Source organism: Passer domesticus, chromosome 5, assembly GCF_036417665.1.
Source record: "Passer domesticus isolate bPasDom1 chromosome 5, bPasDom1.hap1, whole genome shotgun sequence".
NCBI classification, from domain to species: domain Eukaryota; kingdom Metazoa; phylum Chordata; class Aves; order Passeriformes; family Passeridae; genus Passer; species Passer domesticus.
Window position 1 is genome coordinate 32,227,634 of NC_087478.1, and position 23,259 is coordinate 32,250,892.

General features: G+C 38.8%; 1 protein-coding gene across 5 annotated transcripts in view; it reads left to right on the forward strand.

The window, feature by feature from the left end:
- The window catches only part of HMGA2 (high mobility group AT-hook 2), a 110,008-nt gene that overhangs the window by 19,944 nt on the left and 66,805 nt on the right, over nucleotides 1–23,259 (forward strand). The window contains exon 4 of one of the 5 annotated variants that reach the window (XM_064419411.1): nucleotides 5,295–5,896. The exons of the other annotated variants lie outside the window; for them this stretch is intronic. Coding sequence (XP_064275481.1) covers nucleotides 5,295–5,342 — 48 coding nt within the window. The 3' untranslated portion in view covers nucleotides 5,343–5,896. Of the gene's footprint in view, nucleotides 1–5,294; nucleotides 5,897–23,259 lie in introns of those variants that run through there. 5 annotated transcript variants of the gene reach the window in all.

Genomic DNA, 23,259 nt, shown 5'->3' on the forward strand with positions numbered 1-23,259 from the left:
TGTTATTTCCTCTTCCTTAATCCCAACTCTAAGCCTCACTTCAAATTACAGTTCAGTGTTACATTGTAGGTATGATGCTAGATTTTCAACAAAAAGGTGGGCTTCCTCCACTAAATAGCTGCAAAATATCCTCACCAGGAATCGTCTTCTAATTCTGTAGCACACAATACTTAGGGAAGAAAAATATTTTCTTTTTTTCTTTGCTGTTTTGAATTTTTTTTTGTGCTAGTTCTCATTTAAAATATAAATGGAGCATAGTTTACAATAGCATTTTCAAGTCCCTACGTGAGGTATTCATCAGACTGCAAAGGAAAACCAAAATAAAAGTAGAGGGACAAGACCCTGACATTTGAAGATTGTGGTTTCACAAACTGAATTGCTTAAATAGTCACAGTGGGATATGTAGTTGGATGATTTAAAGATGCAGTAGTGACAGTGCTGCTAAAAGAGGAAGAAATCTTTTCAGGTCCAAGAGAATCCAGGTATTTTTAGTCTTGGGGGAAAATGGGAAACATGGAGGCCTGGGAAGATGACAGTCTGAATGAAAAAGACGTATGTTGAGATGCATGTAATTGTGGAGAGGAGGCTGATAATGCTGACAACACTGTTTGGTTTGCAGTTCTGTGTTGCTCTCTGTTCAGAATGGTTCTGGTTGCACAGAAGATGCTAATTAGCCTTGCTGTTTCTCTAGGCTGTTCGTGGGATATGATTTCCTTCTTTGCAATACAGTGAGACAAGGAGGCTGCTTCTTGGTTGTTTTGATGTTGCAGCAATTTCATTTCAGGAAGGAAATCTTGCTTCTGCACAAGGGCAGCCACCAGCCACCCTGTGCTGGTGGGAGGGGAATGTGGATTTATCTCTGAAACGCAGGCATCTCTGGGTTTCATCCTTTTTCTTTTGTGGCATGACATTGCAGGGAATCCATTACACCCAAGCTACAGCCTGTGTCACCAGGGTTTTAGGTTCTATCATCCATTCCCTTCCAGGACAGGTTCCTAGAATATTTTAAAATCTATGTATTATCTCCAGAGATACTTAAAAAAAACATATAGATGTGGTCCTTAGGGACATAGTTTAGTGGTGGACGTGGCAATACAGTATTAATGGTTGGACTTGATGATAGAAGTCTTTTCCATCCTAATTGTTGAAAACTGGCCTTAATTAGTACTCAAAAATTTTGTAGCTTCTTCTCTTCATGGCATTTCAGCTTCAAGAGAAGGGTTGCAGAATGCTTCTCATCCAGGAGAACACAGGAGCTTGTGATTGGGACAATAATATAGGAGGTGTGGATTTAAATCTTCATCACATTTGCTAATAGATAGACCCCCCGTGAGCGGTCTTGCTCAGAGATGCTGATGCCCTGGCTGGACCTGAGCACTGTGAACAATGCTGTGCTCTGTCCTGGTAATTCATAGCTCTGAAGGCTTCCGGGGATGGAGCTAGATTTTGGATGGCTGTTGGCTGAAAGTTGAAATGGAGTGGAGTTTTAGTGGGGAGGTATGGCTAGCTGCCTTAGGTTATCAGTTTTGCACATGTTCACCCAATTAAACAGAGAGGGCTTGAAGGTTAGTAAGGAAATAGTAGGCAACTGAGGAACTTCCAGAGACAGCTGCAGAGAGCAGAGGATCAAACCCCACTCTAGTGAAATCTCCACATACATAAGAAGTTATTTGTGTGTTTTATAGCACGGATACTAGAATTTTGTTGGAAACAGCTTGCTGCAATCTATTCACATGTGATATTGCAGTTTAAATTGTATTCCCTGTTATCATTGTAGGTATTCTAGAGTTTCAGGGGTTTTTTTGGCAGCTGAGTTATATATTTTTATGAGTGCTATTTCCATAGCAGTTTTAGGAGACTAATAATGAATAATGTATGTCTTTATTCTGCTTTTTCTTTTCACTTCTTTAAAATAAACTCTATATTTTCAGTTTGTTTTATTCTACTCTGTCAATCCTGACAACTTTTGAGCTGTGAAACTGCAGGGTCAGGCTTTGGTGCTACTTATGATGACTTAAATAATAGTTCTGATAAATTAAACGTGACTGTATATCTGTATTGGTGTCAGTAGGAATGGCGCTTGGTCCGCAGAGGTTGGTTTGCTTTGATTAAAAGTCATTTGCCAGTGGTGGCAGTCTCCATTTTGGAGACTCAAATGAGTGAATTGGCACAATTTAGGGTTTTTACATCCTATTTGTTCTGAGTAACTGCTGAGAGCTTACAGTCAGTCTGGTAGTTTCTGTATGGAGCAGAATACATGACTTTACCTAATATATTACCCAAATCCATTTTGACTGTTATCAATTATCCTAATAACAATTGGAGCCTTTTACAAGATGCAATAGGAACACATGTGAGCTTCACTGTTATGATCTTATCAAAATTGCATTGTGTTAACATATTGTTGGGGTTTCCTTAGTATTCACAGAGAACCCATTCAGGCTCTGGCTGCTTCTCCTGCTTTGTTTCCTGTTAATGATGCTCAATGCCTTGAGAAATCTGCCTGGGGACCCTCCTTCCACGTTCAACTGTTTAGTTGGGTTTTGCAAGTAACACCTCACACAATTGACAAAGTGTATACACTACTTGGATCAGAGTATTGAATATGCAGAGGAGACAAGGTGCCCTCTGTCATGGCATGCACTGTTGCATTCATTAATGTTCATTAACATTCATAAACTATTTGGAGGTGTCAGAGGTGTATGAAGTTTTCAAGGTACTTGTGCAATTTTCCAATTCAACTCAAGAATGACTGTTCAAGCAATTGTTTCATCAAGCTTTACACATAAGTCTCATGGAGGTGGGTAGACTGACTAATGGTCTCCCAGTGAGACATGATGCCCCTGGTCTAGTAGATTGAATATGTAGCCGGGAGATGTGTGATACAATATTAGGTTTGTTGATGTCAATGGCCAAACTCCTAATGAAGTCACATGCCTGGATTTCAGCCCTTCTCCCTCTGCCACTAATGTGATACATGACTGCTGCTTGGTTACAAGCTCTGTACATTGTGTGAGTAGCCCTGTTTGCATGAAACTCAGGTAATTTGAGGAAGACCATTTGTATATGTTCAACAGAAACTTTATGGTGACTTACATAACAAGCAGTATTTGACTAAATCTATGAATACAATAAATTTATTATTAATGTTAGCTAAGTTTTGAGCAGTCACTGCATGAGTAACAGGTGGACTGGACTTGTACAGAGATGCACATAGAAGATTTTTATTTTTGCTTTTTGAATTATAAAGCAACTTGTATGCCACATGAACAGTAATACTTTTAAAAAGGATAACTTCTTTCTTCTTTGAAAAGTGAAATATGGACAGACCTGTACTGTAATCTTCATTGAATTTTTTTAAGATATATGAAGATGTGGTTTTGAAAATGCCTGAATTATCTTGCTTTTTCCGCATGCATAACTTTCATTGAGCTGTGGTCATAGGTAGATAAATACTGAGGGCTTATTAGTCACTGAAACAAATTCCTTTTAAGGTGAGTCTGTGTAAAGTAGTGCCTCCTGAAGAGAATCCAATAGCAAGATTCCATCTTACTTGGTTGAAGTCAGGATTTCTCTCTCCAGAAGCTTGTAAATGGTGATATAAAAATTGGAAACCCTTTCTTAGTTATGGTAACAAAAAATCACCTATTATGGTTTTGAGTAAGGGAAAGAATTTGCCCTTTAATCTGTAGCATATCTTGAGGGAGAAGGTTTTGCACATTGTACTTTGTTTAAACTAGAACAAATCCTTTAGGTAAAGACAATATCCATTGCGCAGAGAACAACAAAGAGGAATTTTGCTGTGGCTGAAGTTCACACATGAGCACAGAAATGTTTCAAAATTATATTCTTAATAATAATTTTGCTCCAAGCAGAAAGGTACTTTGTCTTTCACTGCTCATTTCAGGAAGTAGGTCTCAGAACCTTTGCAGGCAAACCAGACGCAACTACTTTCCAAGAAAGAGGTTATTAATTCCATTGTGCCAAATCACAAAAAAGGCTATTTATGGGAGGAGTTAGAGTCTTTTTGCATAATTATAAATCACTGTGGTTTTCTTTGCATGGTTAAAATTTCAAACAGTAATTAAGTAATATCCCAGAACAAGTTTTGTGCATTGCAAAGCTCTGTACACCTTTCTTCACATTCCTAAAACCATTATCTTGAGTGTATAATAAATGAGAAGCAGAACTCTAGTGATTTATTTAGCTTTCCCATTTTTTATGTGTTAGTTTTCCAAAAAGCTTTTAGTGACCTTAAAACCCAAAAAAAAAAAAAAAAAAAAAAAAAAAAAAAAAAAAAAAAAGTGGAGGAATTCTGTCCTGTCCTTTTTTCTCACTTGTGTGAGCATTCCAGACACTTTGCACAAGTGTAGAAGCACGGGTGAACGTAGCTGTATCCATTCTGTGTTTGTCTTCTCTGGGTAAACATTTGAATCCATAGCTTGCCTTCCCTTTTCATTCAGGGCTACATAAATGTCATGGATAGAAACTTTGACAAAGTTCTCATTTTCAGTAATTCAAACTTGATCAGGCTGTTGAAAAATTGGAAAAGGCGTTTATTTAATTTTAAAAAATGTGTGACGGTTTATTTGGAAGATATCTAACAAAATAAATGTCTAATATAAGACTAACTATGAGAGTATGAGAAATATGAGAAATTGCAGGTAACCTTTAAGAAAATCAAACAGTAAAGAGTAGCAGACAGGCAAAAAGAAGGAACAAAGAGCCCAAGTCTGTATAAGACCTAGAGTAGTGGGGGATTGTCACTTTTGGATTCTTAGATTGAATTTGATCTCACCAGCTGTCTGCTCAGTCGTGTCCGATGTGCTGGTCTCAGAGTTTCCAGGATGAGCGAGTGTCTGAGTTACCCATGTCTTACTTTGTATGCCTGTCATAGCCCCTCTGCCTTTTGCAGGCTAGGAAACCAAAAGGAAAAACAATTTCTCTTCTTTCAGAAGTAAAAGTAAAGTGTAAAGCTCTTTTGTTTACAGCAGTTATGCTCTGTATATCAAGGCTCAGGGTAACTCTCTTAGTACCTGGGTTAGATACAGTTTAGGAGGTTAACATTCCTCTTTTTGGATTCTGTTGCTCAGCCAGATACCTGGGGATCTCCCAGTAACTAGTTCATTATGGTTATCTTGCTTTATTGGAGACAGAATAGCCAGACCCCAGAGACAAAAGCCATATCAGCTTGAGGAGGAGGGCAGAATCATGGGAAGTTTGAAGGCAGTTCAAAATCACTTCATTCCCTTCATATCCTGTCTTAAGCTGTATGTCTGATTTTGTACTTCCAGAGAGTGCAAAGAGGTGGACCCACAGCTTGTGATTTAAACTGCTGCTGACATCAAGATTGAATTTGGGTGGCAACACATCAGCACCATGAATGACTTATGAATAAAACAGTCGTTTTAAGGGACATTTTCATACTTGGCTGGAGTGAAAAGTAGAAAATATTATTTGTGCAGATGGAAATGTCCATGCCCACTGAGGTGCAGTGTTGTCTTTGCTAATCTCAGATATATTTGTCTTTGTGGATTTTCTCCTTTGCACAGTGGTTCTCCTTTAGCCAGTCTGCCAGTGAAGTCATAACCCCAAAGCTGACCTCATAGTCTGGAATCATGGAAAATATTGCGATCTCACAAGTACAGTCTCTGAATGATGGGAAAATGAGCTGTAAGACAGGAAGTTGCTGTTTAAACTCAAACCAATGGCAATTATCAGAAAAAGAGAAAGTAATAAGACAGTTCTGTAGGGCCAAACTGATTTTTGGAGTAGTACTGCTGAAGACAGTTGAGTTACCCCAGGGAGGAACTTACCCCCTGCGTCTGGAATGACTTGATGGCAAGCATAGAGAGGAAGTGAATTTATGCTCCAGTTTAATACATTGGAAAGTTTTCCCTTGTCTGAAAGTCTTTCTTTATCTCTGAATTTCCTGGCTTTTGTGGATTTATATTAGATCTTTAATGTTATTTCAATGTATTTTTTCTGGTGTTTGATGTCTTTTGAGTTGTTTTTACAGATATATATTTAATGAAAGAAAAAGCTGTCTTCCATTAAGGAGGTTGCAAAGCTTTCACGAACACTGAATAGCTACCAAATGCAAGGTGTCTCCTTTTTTCAAATTTGTGGTTGTTACTTGCGTGGCTGAAACATTTATTTCAATAAGAAGATGCAAGTATCTCTTAAAGAACATTTTAGTACCTCTTTTCCAAGGCTAAATATTACTGCAATTTTTACTTTTTTGCCAAAGTATTGCCTCACCAACTCTATATGCAGAGTGTTTGTAACCTCTTAAAATTAGTGATCTGCAGTATAAATAGAACATCAATACATTGTGCTTGCCAAACCTTGACATATAATAATTTGTAAGACACGTGGAAAAATGGAATAAGTTACGTGTTGTACCTATATGCAATTTTCTCACCCTTATTCAGAAGATAATTCCATGTCAGTCAGGCTGTGGGGAGTGGAGGCTTTTGAGGATGCAAGTGAATGAAGGGTGTTATTTGTGCACAAGCCAAATTCTCAACAGAAACAGAACTTGGTTTTCCCTCGCTTGCATGGTCACCTGAGTCCATGGCATTTCCCCAGCTGTGTCATGCTATAAGAGAACAAGAGTCAGGTTTTGGCAAGGGGAATTCCCATGTAGCAAGGAAGAGAAATCCACCATAGAAGGGGATAAGCAGGGGACATACTCTGTAGAGAGGCTGAGGAATCTCCCTCCTTGAAGAAAGCTCAGGCCAGCCTGATCTAACTTATGATTTAGAAGTCAGCCTAGCTTTGAGTAGAAGGTCGGATGAGATAAGCACCAGTCACCTTTCAAAACCAAATTTAGATGCTTTTATGCTATACCTGTCAATGTATTTGAGCCGGTTGTATCTCAAATATCTTAAATGACTGAAAATGCCACCAAGGTGTACTTCTTTCTTCACCAGTGGTGAAATGGCAGGTATTTGAGCTTTGACTACTTAAAGGTTTTCTTTTGTGGCAGTTGAGTCCTGGAATAGGTAGTAGAGTTGCCCTAGCTTTGCTTTAACTGCCTATCTCACTCAGTGCTAACTGAAGGGAGGAGGACTATGAACCTTAATTCTGGAAAGTCCTGGTGAGAGCCAGATGGCATCCCAGTACTGTGTGTGTTCTTTGCTTCTGAGAGGAAGAGATTTCTCCCCATTATTAAGTGGATTTTTACCCTTTGTGCTGAGAATCCACTGCTCTTTGTCTTAAACAAATGTAAAAGGCAATTTCGTCTATGTTTGTGCTGTGTTACATAGAAGAGCAGAACCAGGGGACAAAATCTAACCAATCACCCTGTGCTTGTTTTGTGAGTGGTAAGGCAAGGCACACGGCAGAGAGCTGTGCTCCTGGCAGTCTTATGGGAGGCCTGTGAGGGGAAGAACTGGAGGGCAGCCCTTGGATGGACTGTGAAAATGGGAAAACAGCGTGGATCTGTGCCTGCACACCCCATACGGATCATACATTGAGCCACAGCCTCTCTTCTCTGCTCTGAGCTCACCTGCTACAGCTGACTGAGGGATCTGCCACTCCACTGCTGCAAATGGCTGCTGCCAGACTGGGACGTTGCAGTGGTCAGTGATCTGATGGGAAAGGTCCTTCCTCCGGCCCTGTCAGGCAAAAGTTTCATCTGAAAGGTTATGTCTGTTGACATAACCTTTCAGATGAAACTGCTGTGTTGACCCTGCAGCTGGCCACCTTGGCTGTATCCTGTGACTTGCCAAAGGGAGAGAGCTCACCAGTCTGAGCATTAGGGTATTGCATGGCAAAGATGTGTGGGCACCACTTGCTCTCATGGAAGCTGGAGCAGGTAGGCACCATGGGGAGCTGGTTTTAATTTGGTCTGAAGTCCATCAAGGAGTTTATTTTTACTACTTGGCCAAATGCATTGTTTTCCAGGGAAAAACATTATCCATCCATAGATAAGCCACAGAATAGTTGTTTTGTTCTTTTTAGAAAGAGAGAGAAGCATAAAGTTCACAGTAGTTTGAAATTATGGTCCTGTGTTCTGTATCTTATCAAAATGTAGCAAATATATTCCTAGCCAGTAGATTTTTCCAAATGTTGCCCCTGGACCAAAAGTCATGAAGTAAAATTCTTCTGTCCCTGGTTGTGTCAGCACTGTGTGAACATATGTCATAGATCAGGTCTGGAGGAAAGTTTTTGTTTTCCTTTTTTTTTTTATTTCTCTGCATACTTGCAGTAAAACTTTTTTAACAGTTCATCTGTTCAACTTGTTTATTCCCTACTTGCAGTTTTACTAATCCTTGTTTTTTGTGACATCATAATGATTTCCACAGCAACCAATTGTGAGATTGCAAACAAAGGGTTATGACTTCAGGTGCAGAATGAACAGACAAACTCTTAAGAAACAGGTTTTCAGACAAATGACCCTATTAATAAAGAGTAAGAAGGTTGGGTAGAAATCCCCAAACAGATGATGTGCAGTATCGACTGAGGTGATTCAAGCTGAACCATTGCTAGGATTTCCTGTGAGACTATAGTATTGTTTAAAGCCCATAAAAACACATGGATCTGCAAGAAATTATTTTTTCATCTCTTTAGAAATGCATAGTCAAGTTGCTATTTAAAGCTGCTGTGTTTCTCAGAACAAAGTTACCTCTTGACTTGTGTGTTGTTTCAAAAAAAACATAAGCCCCCAAGTCATAACTATTATTGAAAAAGACGCTATTGATTTCTCAAGGACTTTGTTGTGAGTGTGATCCATGTATATGTGAGTTTCTTGCAAAAGCTTCCTCAGGTTATCAGCAGCAAACATTTCTGTTGAACTTCATTGCATTCACAGTTGGAATGGAGGGACATGGTGAAGGAACTCTACTAGCAGTAATTTTGTGCTTGACAATGTTTCCTACATCCAACTTCACTTTTGGATTTACAGCTCTTCTTCCAGTTCTGCTGCTTAGTGGGACTCATAAACCCCACATGAAAGAGCAAATAGTGCTTCTCAGTGTTGAGGACTGTCCCCCTTATGTTCCCACCTAGCAGACAGATTTTTAATTCCTCCCCAATACACTGGAGATGTTAATTTAAACAGGACAGGAGATGCAGGAGTGAGTCCATAACAACCAAGTAGTTTCTGGGGCTATGCTTTTATGTTCATATCCTTGTAGTCCTTGTTCTTCTTCCTGGCTTCTGACAGAGATGGAAACCTGTCCGTGTCCATGCTTTGGCCTGGGTTCAAGACTCTCTGCAGAATTTGTGGCCTCAGCTTGCTTCAGAAGGGTACCTGTCACCCTTCAACCACTTCCCTGTGGAAGCAATCTTCTCCCCCCACCCTGTCTCTGGGCATTTTTATTGAAATGCACCTGAAAAGGAATATCAACTTCATGGAGATTGCATTAAATGGGCAGCATATCCTGTGTGGAGCTTTCCTCTCTCCGTGCTTTTTCTTCAGCTTCTTCACATATCAGAAGTTAAGACAGGATTTGTATTTGTTGGCATGTCAATTAACAAAGTTTCAGTAGGTCTTGCTTTATTTAAGTGTGTTTGTGTCCTTCAGGCATCTTTGTCTTACCCTTGTTTCCCTCTTCTGATAACAACAGGAGGGATTTCTGTGTGGGCCACTTGTTCTAACTCTAAATACTTTCTGAATTTCCTTTCCCTTATAGTTTCCCACAGGCACTATTTCTTAGTTTCTCTAAAATACTTCCCCTAGGATTTGTCTCTTTTTCCCCCCTAGCATTTCAAAGTTTGGACAGGGATTCTCTGCTTCCTGGAGTTTTAATAATTACATCCTCTGTGCCCAACCATGGCCTGTTAATGGAGTCATGCGCACTGGGTTTCTTACAGGAATTTTCTGTTTGCTGCTCCCAAGAGCACAGAAAGTCTTCTCACAACTGGTATTGGAGTAAGAACAACAAATGCTTTGGGCTTTTCCTGAGCAGCAGAAGTGGCTGGGAGGGGCTGCTAAACCGTGATTCCTCCATCCTGAGGAAACAACCAGTGTAGGTCTGCTCTTCATTTTGATGAGACGAGATGAGAACAGTCATTCTGGGGAGGGGGATGTCTTGTGCATAACAGTACAATAATATTTCTTATATAAACCTTATGTTTTTTTGTCAAGATGATACCTTTTCTCTTTTGAACAGTAAGGCATTTTTGGTAGCTTTGTCCCCAGTACAGTTTCTTCACGTGCTTGAAAATTAAGTTTGTACAAAGGTGAATGTACTAGATTGTTCCAGACATACTGACAGCTTTTCAGTGATGTGGAGTATTTTCGGTTTGTTTGGGTGATAGTCAGCTAACTGGGATAGGTTTGTGGAGATTAATTTCTTTTCACAATGAGTAGTGAGTCAAGATGAGAGATCAGCCATCCCTTGAACTGTCTCTGTGGTCTGAATATAAAGCCATGAAGAAATGAGGAGATTAGTTGTAAGGTTCTTGTTCTATTCTTCTTCCCCCTGTTGCCTGTCGTGTTTTCCTTTTTGTCTTCTGGGCCAGATCTTCCAGCCTGATGCAGGTTGCTGTAGGCCTCTCTTTGCAGCTCTCTTTCAATTAAGTAAATCTGATGTATGGGAATGGTGCTCCTAGAATTATTTACCCTGGTAAATACCCTGCTTTCCCTGGGCCTTGTAGACAAAAGAGCAAATCCTTCTGCTTTGGGGGAAAGGTGCAAACATCAACAGTTGGTGTCTGCTGAGGTTTTTGTATGCTAGAAAGAGCAAAGTGGATAAAAAAACCCTGTTGCATTTATCAGATACCTAGAAAACCTACGGTTGTTGGTGGATGAATGCAAACACACACTCTTCACATTCCGGGTCCAGAAGCGCTCTGAAATCCTGCTGCAGTTCTTGTCACCCACCTTTATTCACACTGAGCCCTATTTCAGTCATGCTGTGGGTGGTTATTTTAGTCTCAGTTTCACAGTAACTGTACCTGGGATGATTACACCAGCAACAATGTGGAACATCTTACTGCAGACGGCAGCAATGGGGGGCAGTGGGCTGGAATCCTCCATACCCCCACCTGCGCTGCAGCCCTGGCTGCACGTCGGGGCTTCCCGCAGCTGGGAGTACTTAACTCGCAGCCTCCAAGTAAGTAGCTTCTATTTAATTTTGAGCACCAGAATATCTCTGCTAAAATAGAAACTGAATTTCCTGAAGCTTGTGGAGCTAGGATTGGAGACAAGCACATTCACTAGGAGATCTAAGCATTAAAAAAATTGAGATGAGTCTCATGTTCTGGGTTTGATTTTTTTTTTATTCTCTCCTTATCTGATTTTTTTTCTTCGATGAGTATTTTATTCCATTAGCCTTGGGAAGGAGGACTTGCAGAGGCTGATGGGAATGTGTTTTAGTTTTCATTTTTCTTTCAGTTAAATATTCTTCAAATGTTACATACATAAAACAGCCATGGCTGAGAGTGCCCTATAGTATATTTATGTAACTTGCAAAAATACTTAAGGGCCCTCAGTCTTTTTGTAGCACCTGAATAATGCCTTTGTTTGAAGAAGTCGGGGGGTTATGGGTGGCTGTGGTGAGTTGTGTAAGGATCAGTCAGATCTGATTTGGGCAGAGTGATATGGTGAATGAAAAGTCAGAAAGATATAACCTTCATGTGAATTGGATGCCATCTGAGAAGGAACAGATTGACCAGTATGTAGCTTGTGAGGTTTTTTGAAGTGCCTGCATTTGAGCAACTTTTCTACATACAGACACATTCAGACATTCAAACCAAAGAAGTTCCAAGACAAACACTTTTAATATTGATAATAGAAAATATTAATATAACAGAAATAGAAAATATTAAATTATATATAAAATTAAATTGTATACAAATAGAAAATACTAAATAATATAGAAAATAATGCTGCAGTTAAAACTTTCAAATTTAATGTTTTTAAGACCAAAACCACGAAAATTCAGCTTATATTTGGAAAAATATCCCCATGACCATACACTATTTGCCAAAGCTGGAAAAATATGTGAACATTTACAGCAGTCAAGGTCGGTTGGCTTTATCTCCTTCTGATGTCCCTTTCCTCACAATCAGAACTTTTGTGACCTTTCTTGTAGAGACTCTGGAGTAGTGACCCCTAATACTAAAACCAGTTTTTTCCCTATAAGTTATTTTTCATTACAGCTCTGACAGACATCAATAGGGAGAAAATGTTAACCTCCCCAATTAAATCACTTGGTTCTTTTTCTCTTTTTAATGACAGTATTTTTCTTTCTGTCATTTTAATTGTGATTTTTACTTCATCCTCAAATAGCTTATCTTTGAATCTGAAATGCATACAGGGATATCATTCAAAGAGAGCTGGCCAAGCTTCTGACCCTGTTTCATCTGATGGATTGTGTTTTGTCTGTTGATGCCCAGCTGTGTGGGGAGTGTGCTCAGGTCTGGAGACTGAGTTTTCTCAGTTAGGTTCAATCTGCTGGTTGTGAGAAAGGCATTATTGTTTTGTACCTAGTGATAGCAAAGATAATTTCATATTTCTTACCAAAAAAGGAGTCCATCTTGCTCCTGAAGTCTTACACAAACAAAAAGCATTGATCAATTATTATTTCATAGTCACCAAAATGTAGTCTTTCTGAATAGAAAATGATGTGATACAAATCCTTAAATTATGGAATAAATAAAACAGAATGTTATGTACAAAGTGCATTAAATGTAGTGAATGCACTAGGAGAAATATTTAATGATTTTGCAGACAATCTCATTCTCCCTGCATGCCAGCTCGGGCTGCATTTAGTGTGCCATGTCCTACATGTGGCATTCAGCTCCCTGTGACTTTTCCATTTAGTTCACTGGTATATGCACTGGTTTTCTTGAAGTGCTTAGGAAAAGGAAGCTTTGCAGCAACTAATCTCCTTCAGGAAAATAATCATAGTGTAGCACTTTACAAAACAAATATGAAAAGTAAATGTTTGGCAGGGTTAGTGAGAAGAGTTAAGGTTAGGTAGATAGTAAAAATTGAACAATACTGTCTTTCACTTCTTTGCATACTTATAGTACTAATTGCTGCCTCACTTTTATTTTAAAAGTTGCAAGTTGATATGCTGCTTTAAAAGGCATGAACTTATCTTACCAAGTGAATGAGCAATGATGCACTTTCAAGAATACTTGTTAAAGAGTCATTTCCCAGTACCACAAACAGAGGAAGTAATTTGAAATGAGTAACTAGTCGATTTAATAAGTCAGCTAATGTACTCTTGAAAGGAATGGAAATAATTTAATATCAGACTAAAATATTTGATAAAGAACCTACCTATTGTACCTTCTATTGTACCTTCATCTCTCAGGCTTGAATCAAGTATTTAAAATCTGTGGAAGTGTTTTCTATGACTTTAGTGTGGTTAATCAGATTTTTGCAAACACATCAGACAGTTAGATTGGTTGATCCTTTACAGCATGGTTCTTGCAGGAGATTATGTAGATAGATGGTAATTTTGACCTTTATTAACACTGACGTCTGTGGTGGTCAGTGCAGATTTGTGAGTAGTCATGAGGTTCTGATGTAAAATTGTCAGTTTGCTATTACTCTTGAATGTCTCCTTAGTACCAGAATGCCGTTAGCAGAGCTGAGCAGTAAAAGCTGTTTGTTCAGCTAAAGTCCCAAACTTTGATTTTAATATGTTTGACAAGGTCTTTCACAAGAAAACCATTTCCCTTCAGGCAGACTTCCAAGTGGTTTTTTTGTCTGTTTTTAAATGGCATTTGTAGGTCAGACAGAAGTACTGCCAAGCTATCTTAGCCCGTTGCAATTATAATCACCTCCTTCACACAGTAACAGAATTGTATGTGTTTAAAATATTTTCTAGGTATTAAAAATGAGTATAACAACAGGAATAAATGCACTTGTAGTAGTGAGTCATAAAATTAATGCAGAAACCCCCCAATGGATGTGTTGTTGCTTTTCAGTATTTCTTTTTCAGTGATTTTTTGCAATTTTCTTTCCCAGAGGGGACTTTTGCACATGCTAAATAAGCAGGCCTGAAAATTCACTTCCATTGGAAAGGCATTAATGATCGATTGTAGCAGAAGTTGATGCAGCTATAGAGTTTAGTTTGTTTGTTTGGTATTTTTTTATACAGGAACAACAAAAAATAGAAAATTACATTCTTTTAAAGTATAATGTATACTATGTATATTTTAATGTATATTACAGTAGCAAAGACACAATGATTTATTAATTTCACTGCCTTTGCAGGGTTTTATCCTTTTGCTGCTGTTGGTATTTTTTTAACAGCAATGGAATTCATGGTGCAAAGATTTTTGTGATTAAAGTTGAGGTTTTTTTCATCAGTGGCCTGAGAGTCAATATGCAGAAGAGTGTCCGGAAAGCTTTTTTGCCTTTGGCTGCCTGTCAGTTGCTCCCCCAGAAGCGTGCTGGGTTGCTGTGTTGATGCTGCCACAGATGCAGTCGCGCAGGTTCTCAGTCAAGGAAGGCTCTACAGCACTGCCTTGGCTCTGCCTGGGGCTCTCCTGGTGTTACAGCTGTGGCTTTCACAGCTGTGAAGCCAGATGGCTCCTGCAGCCCCTGATGCCCCTTACTCTTACCCTTTCTCCGGTTTGTGATGTCCCAGAGGGTCAATCCTGCTGGCAGTGTGGCATTCTCATCACATGCTTTATGAAAGCAAATGGACATATAAGAGTTTGTAAACATAAAGTGTCATAAGATGCCATAGCTTATGGCAAAGCTAAATAATGAATGTCTGTCATATTTCCCTGCTTCAGTTTATCCTTAGATATATGGGGAAAGAGAATGTGAGAAGTTTATGGTGTCCTTTCTGGTGCTTCTGTTCTCTTCTGATCATAGAATCACTTTCTTTTTGTTAGTGAATTTCTATCTGCCTCAGCTAGTTCAGCAGTGAGACTTTTCCCCCCTAGGAAAGCATGCTTCTCTTTCCTGCTAAAGCCTCCTGTTTGCATGAGACCTGTCCCTGGTTCCCCTACCTTCTTATTTTTGAGAGCTCTTCCCAATACTTAGTTTCTTTGTTATGTTTCTTCTTCAGACCTGTGTTCCTTCTCAGAAACTGGGAAAAAATCTGAGAAGTAAAGTAAGAAAGAGCATCTGACAGTGATTATGGACTGGTCTGAAAAGTCCATGGACAGTGGAACTAAGCATGCACAAAAAGAAAAGAGGGGAACAGGAATGTGCTTCCAGAGAAAAAGAGGCTGAAAGGATAGACAAAGAAAGAGTTGTGCACTTTAGACAGTTCAAAACCAGAGGAAAGTGTGTAGAAGTAATCAGTGTAATACTTGGGGTTCCAGAGGCTGTTTCCTCTGTGTCTTTGATTAGGAGACTGAGCCCCTGGGTATGAAGATGGGATGATAAAATAGGATTGAGTGGGAAAGATTTAGTGTGAGAAGGATGAGAAGAGAAAATGCAGGGGTAGCGTAGAAAAGGCATCACAGAAAGAAAAAGAGGAAAAAACAGGTGGATGAAAAGGAAAGAGGAAACAGACACTAAGGAAAAATGGAAAGAAAGATAGACAGTAATCTACTGTACAACATCAAAGAAAGGAAAGTGGAGCAAAGCCAGAGGGGATAAGAAAAAGCAAGAGATTACATTGTATTATACAAAAATGTATTAGAAAATCATTGGGCTTTCTTGCAATCAGGGGGAAAAAACTCATGTTTTGTGACACTAAGGAAGCAGAATGAGGAAGGGAAGCTCAAAGGAGAGATGGATTAAATTACAATTTGAGACGTAAAAAAGGCAAAATTCTAGAGGAAGCCTTATACTTTATGAATAAAACTCACACAATTCTTTTGTTTGTACTTGTGCATTTGAATTCATTCAGTGAAGCTATCCACTGTTTAAGATTGTGTGGGAAGCTGTACCGAGCAATCCTGAAGACAATGCTCACAGCCTGACCAGGAGCTCAGTGTGGTCAGCAGAGCTGTCCCGCTGTATGTTGGCTTGTTTCCAGAGCCTCTGACCACTCAGCCCGAAAGGCAAACGCAGAATTTTTGCCATTACAATTTGGCAAGTGTTTCTGAAGCAAAGGAAGTAGTCATGAGCATGTTTTGCCCACTGACCCGCCCTCTGACTAAATTGCTGGTGTAGGAGGAGAACTCTGTGTAAGAGCAATGAGACAGAATATTTCTGCTATTAGTGTCCCTGGTTAAGGGGCAAAGGAAATAACTCAGAACTTGTTCAAGCATCGTCACCCAGCAAACCACACATGAGTATCACTCAGGGAGTGTTTAGATGACATTCCTATCTTAGGTACTCAAGAGTGCAACATGCTTCTGTCCCTTAATAATCCCAGCTAGAAAGGCTGACTAATAATCTAGATACTATTTTCCAGTTTTAATTTGTTTCCTTCCCTTTCAATAGAGACGAGTTGATTCTTTATAATGTATTTAACCCTAATGGATACCAGATAAGCAACAATTGTAAGCAAGTTTAGGTCTCTGTAACTAATCAACAGTTGCTAAAACGCTGGCATTCCTTGACCATATCTGGTATGCTGTGAGTTTCTACCATCATTTGATCAGTAAGTTACTCTTCATGGTCTTTTCTGAAAGAAGGCTGTATCTGTGTTTCCACATACAAGCCCTCCACCCACTTGTGCCATATGTTCCATTTAAAGTTCCAGGACAGGAAGTATAGTAGAGATACCCCTCACTTTCACATCTAATTACAATTAAGTGCTTTACATTGAGTCAGACTTTCAGTTTTCCAGTTCCAGCATTCCACAGATGAGACTTTGTGTTAAAGAAATTAAAGTTAAAGAAAGCTTTGCCTCTGTGTTCAAGTGTTGATTCTGTGTCTACACATCTTTATTTGTAGGATTTTTACTCCCACGGAAAGATTTGTAGACACAGTTTAATGTTTTAAAATAATCTAGAGGTCAATGTTACTGTGACCTTCAGTTGGCAAAGGTGCTAAGTTGTGTGAGCAGAAGCCAGGTTGTAAGTGAGTAGAGGTAGAGAAGGATTTGCAAAAGATTTCTTAGCTGCAGCAAGCTGCAATACCTCTGATAAGGTATTAAATTTTATACTAATTGAGGATTCTAGCACAGTGCACTCATTATTTAAAAACAGTGTTGGTTTTAATGTTTTGGGATTTTTTACAAGTTGGAATAAATCATCAGAAAACTGAAGTGCAGCAATGCTGAAGTCTACCAGAATTGTAGTAGGTGCTACTGGGAGGGTCATTAGTCAGTTCCCATAACCAAACCTCATCTTTTTAGGAGTCTTGGTGTCAGTGCAAAGCATTATGTCATGTGCACCCCAAATATCCTATAGAAGGAAGACTGTAGCAGACCATATATGTCTATATATTTGACTGTATTTGTCTATCTTGTATGCTCTTTCCTTTTTGTTTTTTAATCTGCAAAATATAAAGACCTGACAATGATAGGTCAGAGCTTATGATGATGTTGAAATTGCCAGGAGTTTAAAGGGAGTAACTCAGAGTAGCATTTGTCCCAGACTCTTTGTCTTCAAACCTCATGGACTTAGAAGAAGTGGAGGCTGCACATTTATTCACAGTTTTACATGCAAGAGACACCGTGCAGTGAAGAACAAATAGGCAAACAGATCTGAGGTGCATTTGCTTGTTTGGTTTTTTTTTTTGTCCATAGTTTTGAAAAGGCCAAGCCTAAAGTAATATTTATCATCACATAACATTTACAGCTTCATTAAACACAGCCAATAGCTAACAATTATGAACCAAGCCTTTGCCACATTGGATATGATACCTCTAGTTTTATTTTAGTACTGCTGAGGATGCTTTTATCTACAATTAAAAATGCATTTCTAGTATGATTTTTTAGAATGGCCTTCCTTTTTCTTTGCCTGAAAATTCAATTTCTTTGCCTGCAAATTTAGGAAATAATTGTGTTTGCCGTTTATTGACTTAGAACATGAACTACCTGATCACATCTACAAATTAGACAATTAAACATAGAAAGAACTAGAAAATGAACCCCTGAAATAATCCTCACAGGTATTCCTGGAAGCAGAATTCCAACCAAGGAATTTATTAGGTCGTAGTCTTTCAATAACAGCAAAAAGCCCAAAGACAATGTGTTCATTTTCTTGCAAAGCAGTTATTGACACAGTTTTTTCTAGGTGCATGATGATACAAATATTTGACTATTACAGAAAAGCAATGACCTAAAATAGTGATTAATAGTATTGACAAAAACTACAGTTGTTTAGACTACAACTACAGTTGTTTAGAAAATATATACCTTAATGAAACTAATTAATTAAAGGTGATGGATAAATGGCTTCTGAAATGGTATTTTTCAGGGAAATAAAAATTTGATCATGGCTAGAAGAATTGCAGGTTGTTCCACACTGCTCCACTTGTTGATGGGTAGATTTAAATACAAGCTCTGGAGACTTTTCTCAGAAATCCTCAAAAAAGTGTACTTTAACCAAGAAGTAGTGTCCACGAGGAGCTGAATTTGATGCCATGGACTCATTTAATGGAAGGCAGTCAACCAGTGTTTAAAGCCCAGCAATACTCAGTCACTCTTCATTTGGTCTGTATGGGAATGCACGATTCCAGAGCAATGAGCACTTTATTTGTACTTTGGAAAAGGAACCTCAAATTCTCTTACATAAAAAGACCACATATAAAATTCATACAGTCATAGTCATACTGGGTAAAGATGTCCTACCAAATCATCCTTGTTCTTCTACTTCACTGTAATTTCTCCATTGCCATGTCTGAGTTCATAAGTAGGTACAACATAACACTGAGGTTAAAAGGAAGGGTCACTAGGGTGAAGTGACTTTCACTCAGCAAGAAGACTGCTTACAGACATCTCAAGTGTTCCAAGTATGTATATATCAGCAATCAAAATTACTTTAGAAGGATTATGAAGAGGTTGCCATTTTTGAGGAGAAGTAGTAAGCTTTTCTTAGAAGGGAATTGTGTGTCACAAACCCGTTGAAATTCTCTGAAAGAAAACGAGTAAGTATGTGACTCAGGATGGTTCAATCAATGTGATGTGTCTTGTCTTTTAAAATAGTTAATTTCATTGCTTTTCATGGAGTGCCTTAAAGGAATTAAGTGGTCAGGGAATGAGAGAGAAGGTCCTGTCCTGGGGTATTTTGCCAGTGGAGGAGAGATACCTTTATATTTCCAGCAGGACTTGTGATGGGATCTGTGCTGCTCAAAATTAATTATATTGAAAGAAGTTATGCAAAGTTATGCACTGGTGATGCTAATAAAAATAGTTTAAACTTAAGTAGATGATGAGCAAATGAAGAGGGAACTCCTGGTACTGAAAGGCCTGACAATGCAATGGCAGGCAGTGCTTTGTGTTGTGTTCAAGGGGATGAGAATCAGCTCTGGCTTTGCAAGGGGGAGCCCTGAGGCAGCTATTGCCAAACAGGAAAGAGAACTTTGAGTCATGATGAATAGTTCTTGCAAAATGTCAGTTTTGTGATAGCACTGGTCAGAAGAAGGAATAAAATATTAATAATTGTTACAAAAGGGAAAGAGGACAAAATGCCATATATACTTCTGGCATGGATAACTCAGTGGCCCACTTAGATTTTTAATGGATTTGAACACTCCATATAATAATGAATCTGAAGAAGTGCAGATGAATGTTAGATTGTTCAAAGGTACAGAATTATTTCCCCACAAGGGGAGATAAGCAGACCAGGTCTTCTCAACTGAAAATAGGAAAGAAACTAAGAAGAAATAGGACCTAGACCTGTACATCTAATTAATTCTGTATAGAACATGAATGAAAAATAATTTTTTTTCATTTTCTGACATATAACAGCTAGAAGACCAACAGAAATTATCTAGGTAAAACAAGCAAAAATAAGGTTTTTTTCACACAGCACCTTTAAATTGTTGAGCTTATTATCATAGAGTTCCTCATATCAGATGTGTAAATTGGCTTACAAAACTGTTAGACAAATTAAAAGAAAAAAGTAAGATACAGAAAAAGGATTTTTACAGGCCTAGTACAGAAAGTGTTTTTAAACTCAGTGGACTTAATGCCATCTCCCACTTTAAAAATGCAGGAAATATCATTCCATATTTGCCTCGTGTTTTCTCCTCAGCAACCATTATTAGCTGCTGTCTGAGTTGGCACCACTCTAGAAATAGATTTGTATTCTGACTCACTGCTCTTACTTTTTAGTTCAGTCTGCTTCTGTATTATAGTTAATATTTAAATAATAAGAAATTTCAGCTGAAGTAGTATTTCTAACATATCCTACCATAAAAAATATGTGCTTTGATGACTTTGATAAAGTATCTGGGACCCCATATTGGAGTTGTATCTCTCAACTTTGATATCTTTTTACATGTCAAAAATCAAGATTATAATTTCTGTTATATGTAGAGAAACTATAGTTGTTTCTGTGTGCTTTTTGTCTGTTCTTTACCTGCTTTAGATATGCCAGCATATGCACTACCACTAGTGTGCTGCTGGAGAAGTTTTCTGAGAACTGAATAGAAATATTAATATTTCTAATGAACATGAGTATAGGATGATTTATCCTTTAACAGCACATCTTTAATTCCATAGCAATGTGTCTGTGTCTCTTTTTCCATTATCCTACATATCTATGCACCCATGTATATGTGTCTGTGAGAGAGAACAACCCTTACTTAGCACACTGCAAATACATTCTGTAGGTGAAAAGCTTTTTGTATTAATACTCAAATGTTTCCAAATATTGAGTGTTAGATAAAAATAATAAAGTGTACTTATTACTTTGAAAGACTTGTGGACATGGTGAATTTCAGGTAGTGTTTCAGTAAAAATTACGCTGGGATTCACTGAATTTCATCCCAGTAACATGAGATATGATGTAATAAATACAAGCATAGCAAGAAAATACCTACTGCACTGCTGTCTCTTATGGTTGCACTCAATGATCTTAAAGGTTTTTTCCAACCTAAATGATGCTCTGACTTTATTCTTCCTCTCACTAAAGCAAACAAACAAAAAAATCAAAAACCCACTCCAAAACCAATGTGTGGGCTCCCAGGCAGATGGCGTGGTGAGATGTCTCTGGGATATCTCTCCTCCAGGGCTTACAGGGAGGGCAGCAGCAACTTCCCTTGCAGAGGCTAAATCCTGCTGGCACCAGGGATGGCAGGAAGGGGTTGGTGAGAGCATGTTCTGCAGCAGGGCTCAGTTACTGTCCCTGCCTGACTGGAAGGTTGGGGTATTTTCCTTTTTCTCTCTCTGTTGAAAGTTGCATGAATTAGAGATGTTTTCTAACATATTCTACCAGGCCCTTTATGCCATACAGCTTTTGAAAACATAGTCTTTACCTACTGCAGTAAAGTCTGAACACTTCTAAAAAGGCTTGTGACCTAAACTGAAGTAAATACAAGGCGGTAACATCTCTTTCTATAGTAAGCAAAAAATATGTTCACTTTTTTGCTCAGAGCAGTGTAGAAAGTCTTAAGTACAACAAGGAACAGCCTTGAAATCGATCAGTCCTGCTGCCTTCAGGGTCCTTCCTCTGCATCAAGGATTGTACTAATGAAATGTTTTGAACAGTGATTTGTGAAGCTGAGCACATGCAAAGGTAGATTTATGTAGTGTTTTACAGAGGTTCCAGATAAAGTTGGGGGACCAGTTGTGCATTTTTTAGAATATGTTTATAATCAGGTTAATTCAAGACTTAAAAACACTGCCAAACACTGCAGTGCCTGCCTCTGTCATGTTCATGTAGCTCAATGGTGGTTTAATTTCCCCATTTTTTACCTCTTTGGAGAATAGCAGATGTTTAGTGAACATAAGAATCTATCAAGTGCCCAAATCTGCCCTGAGTTCTTTGCAGAGACAATGTGATGACAGTGATTCCATTTTCACCACAAAATTCTACTCCAATTCCAATTTAGGTCCAGTTACTGCAGCTGTCAGAAGAGAAACCAGATCCTTCAGGCTTCTGTCTCCTTGGCTGAAGGGGACAGCTTAACAGCAGGAAGACTGTGTTACCATTTGACAGATCCTGGGTTTCCCAAAACAACTGGAATGTTTTGAGGAGCAATTTAGACAAGCTTAGTGCAAAGGCATGTTGCTGCAAAACTAGTTTAGCTTTGCTTAAAAAGCAAAGGAACTATAAACAAAAATTTATAGTGGGATTATGTACTCTTTATGCTTAGCAGTAGTCTTGAAACCTCTGGTAACTCAGTGAAACAGTCACAGGGAGTAGGTTTTTTTGTTCTGATTAATCTCTGTAGACCTATAAAGAGATCAAGACAAAACCTGCATACCCGTCCCCAGTTCTGCCTTCTCTGCCCTGCCTTCTGCAGATTGAACTTTGGGGGAAGCCAGAGGTCCCAAGGAGAAGTTGCAGTTGAGCAGATATGTTACAGGGATGGACAGAGACTTGGTGTGTGGCAATTCCAGTGCAGCTGTTTCCAAAATGTGCTGTGCCCTGTACAGTCACAGGAAAAGGTTGTGATCAACAAGCCAGAGGAGCAAAGGGACAGAAGGAATCAGTCAGCCCCAGGTTTCAAGCCATTGCTGTATAGTTTATGCCATGTTTGGGGCAAAGTTATGTGACTGACACAGGGAAGTTGAGACAGCAAGAGGCTTCTTCCTTCAGCAGTGTGCTGAAAGGGCATACTGGATTTTTAGGATGCCCGAGTTCACACTGTCATCAGAAAAGCATCACAGCTCCATTCAGTTGTAAAGGGCAAAGTCAGAGTGACTTTGCATGTGTTGCATGACCTCAGACAAACAGGAATTATTACTAACCCAAATAGCTGGAGGTGTAGAGTGAATTTCAGGTGATGAATCTAACAGAGCAAAGCTCTTCGGCCGGGAGGGAAGATGATTGTGGGTAGGATGCATTTAGGGAATCTGACAAATCAGTAGTGGCACAGAAAAAGGGAAATGTTTATTCATTCTTGTGCTAGCAGAACTGTGAGTCATTTAATGAAAGTAGTACCTATTAGGGCTGAAAGAAACAAAAAAGGATGCTGTATTGAAACACATTATGTTGCAGAAACTAAAAGTTTTTATGGAAATTAAAATATTATTTAAATAGGTTCAAAGAATGTGATTTTTGTGTTGGGCTGTTCAATACCACAGCTTAGGTTCAGGAAGTCCCAGAGCTATAAATAGTTGATAACTGAGGTACCATTATGGGAAATACCACTATGTGCTTGTCTTACTCATATGCTCTTCCCTACCTGCCCCCATTTCAGAAGGGATGCTGGCCTTGATAGTGTAACAGAAATGCCCATTCTCATTTTTAAGAAAGAGGTAGTGGAGAAAAAATAGTATTTGAGATCTGAACTATGATGCAGACATTTTACTAGTGACA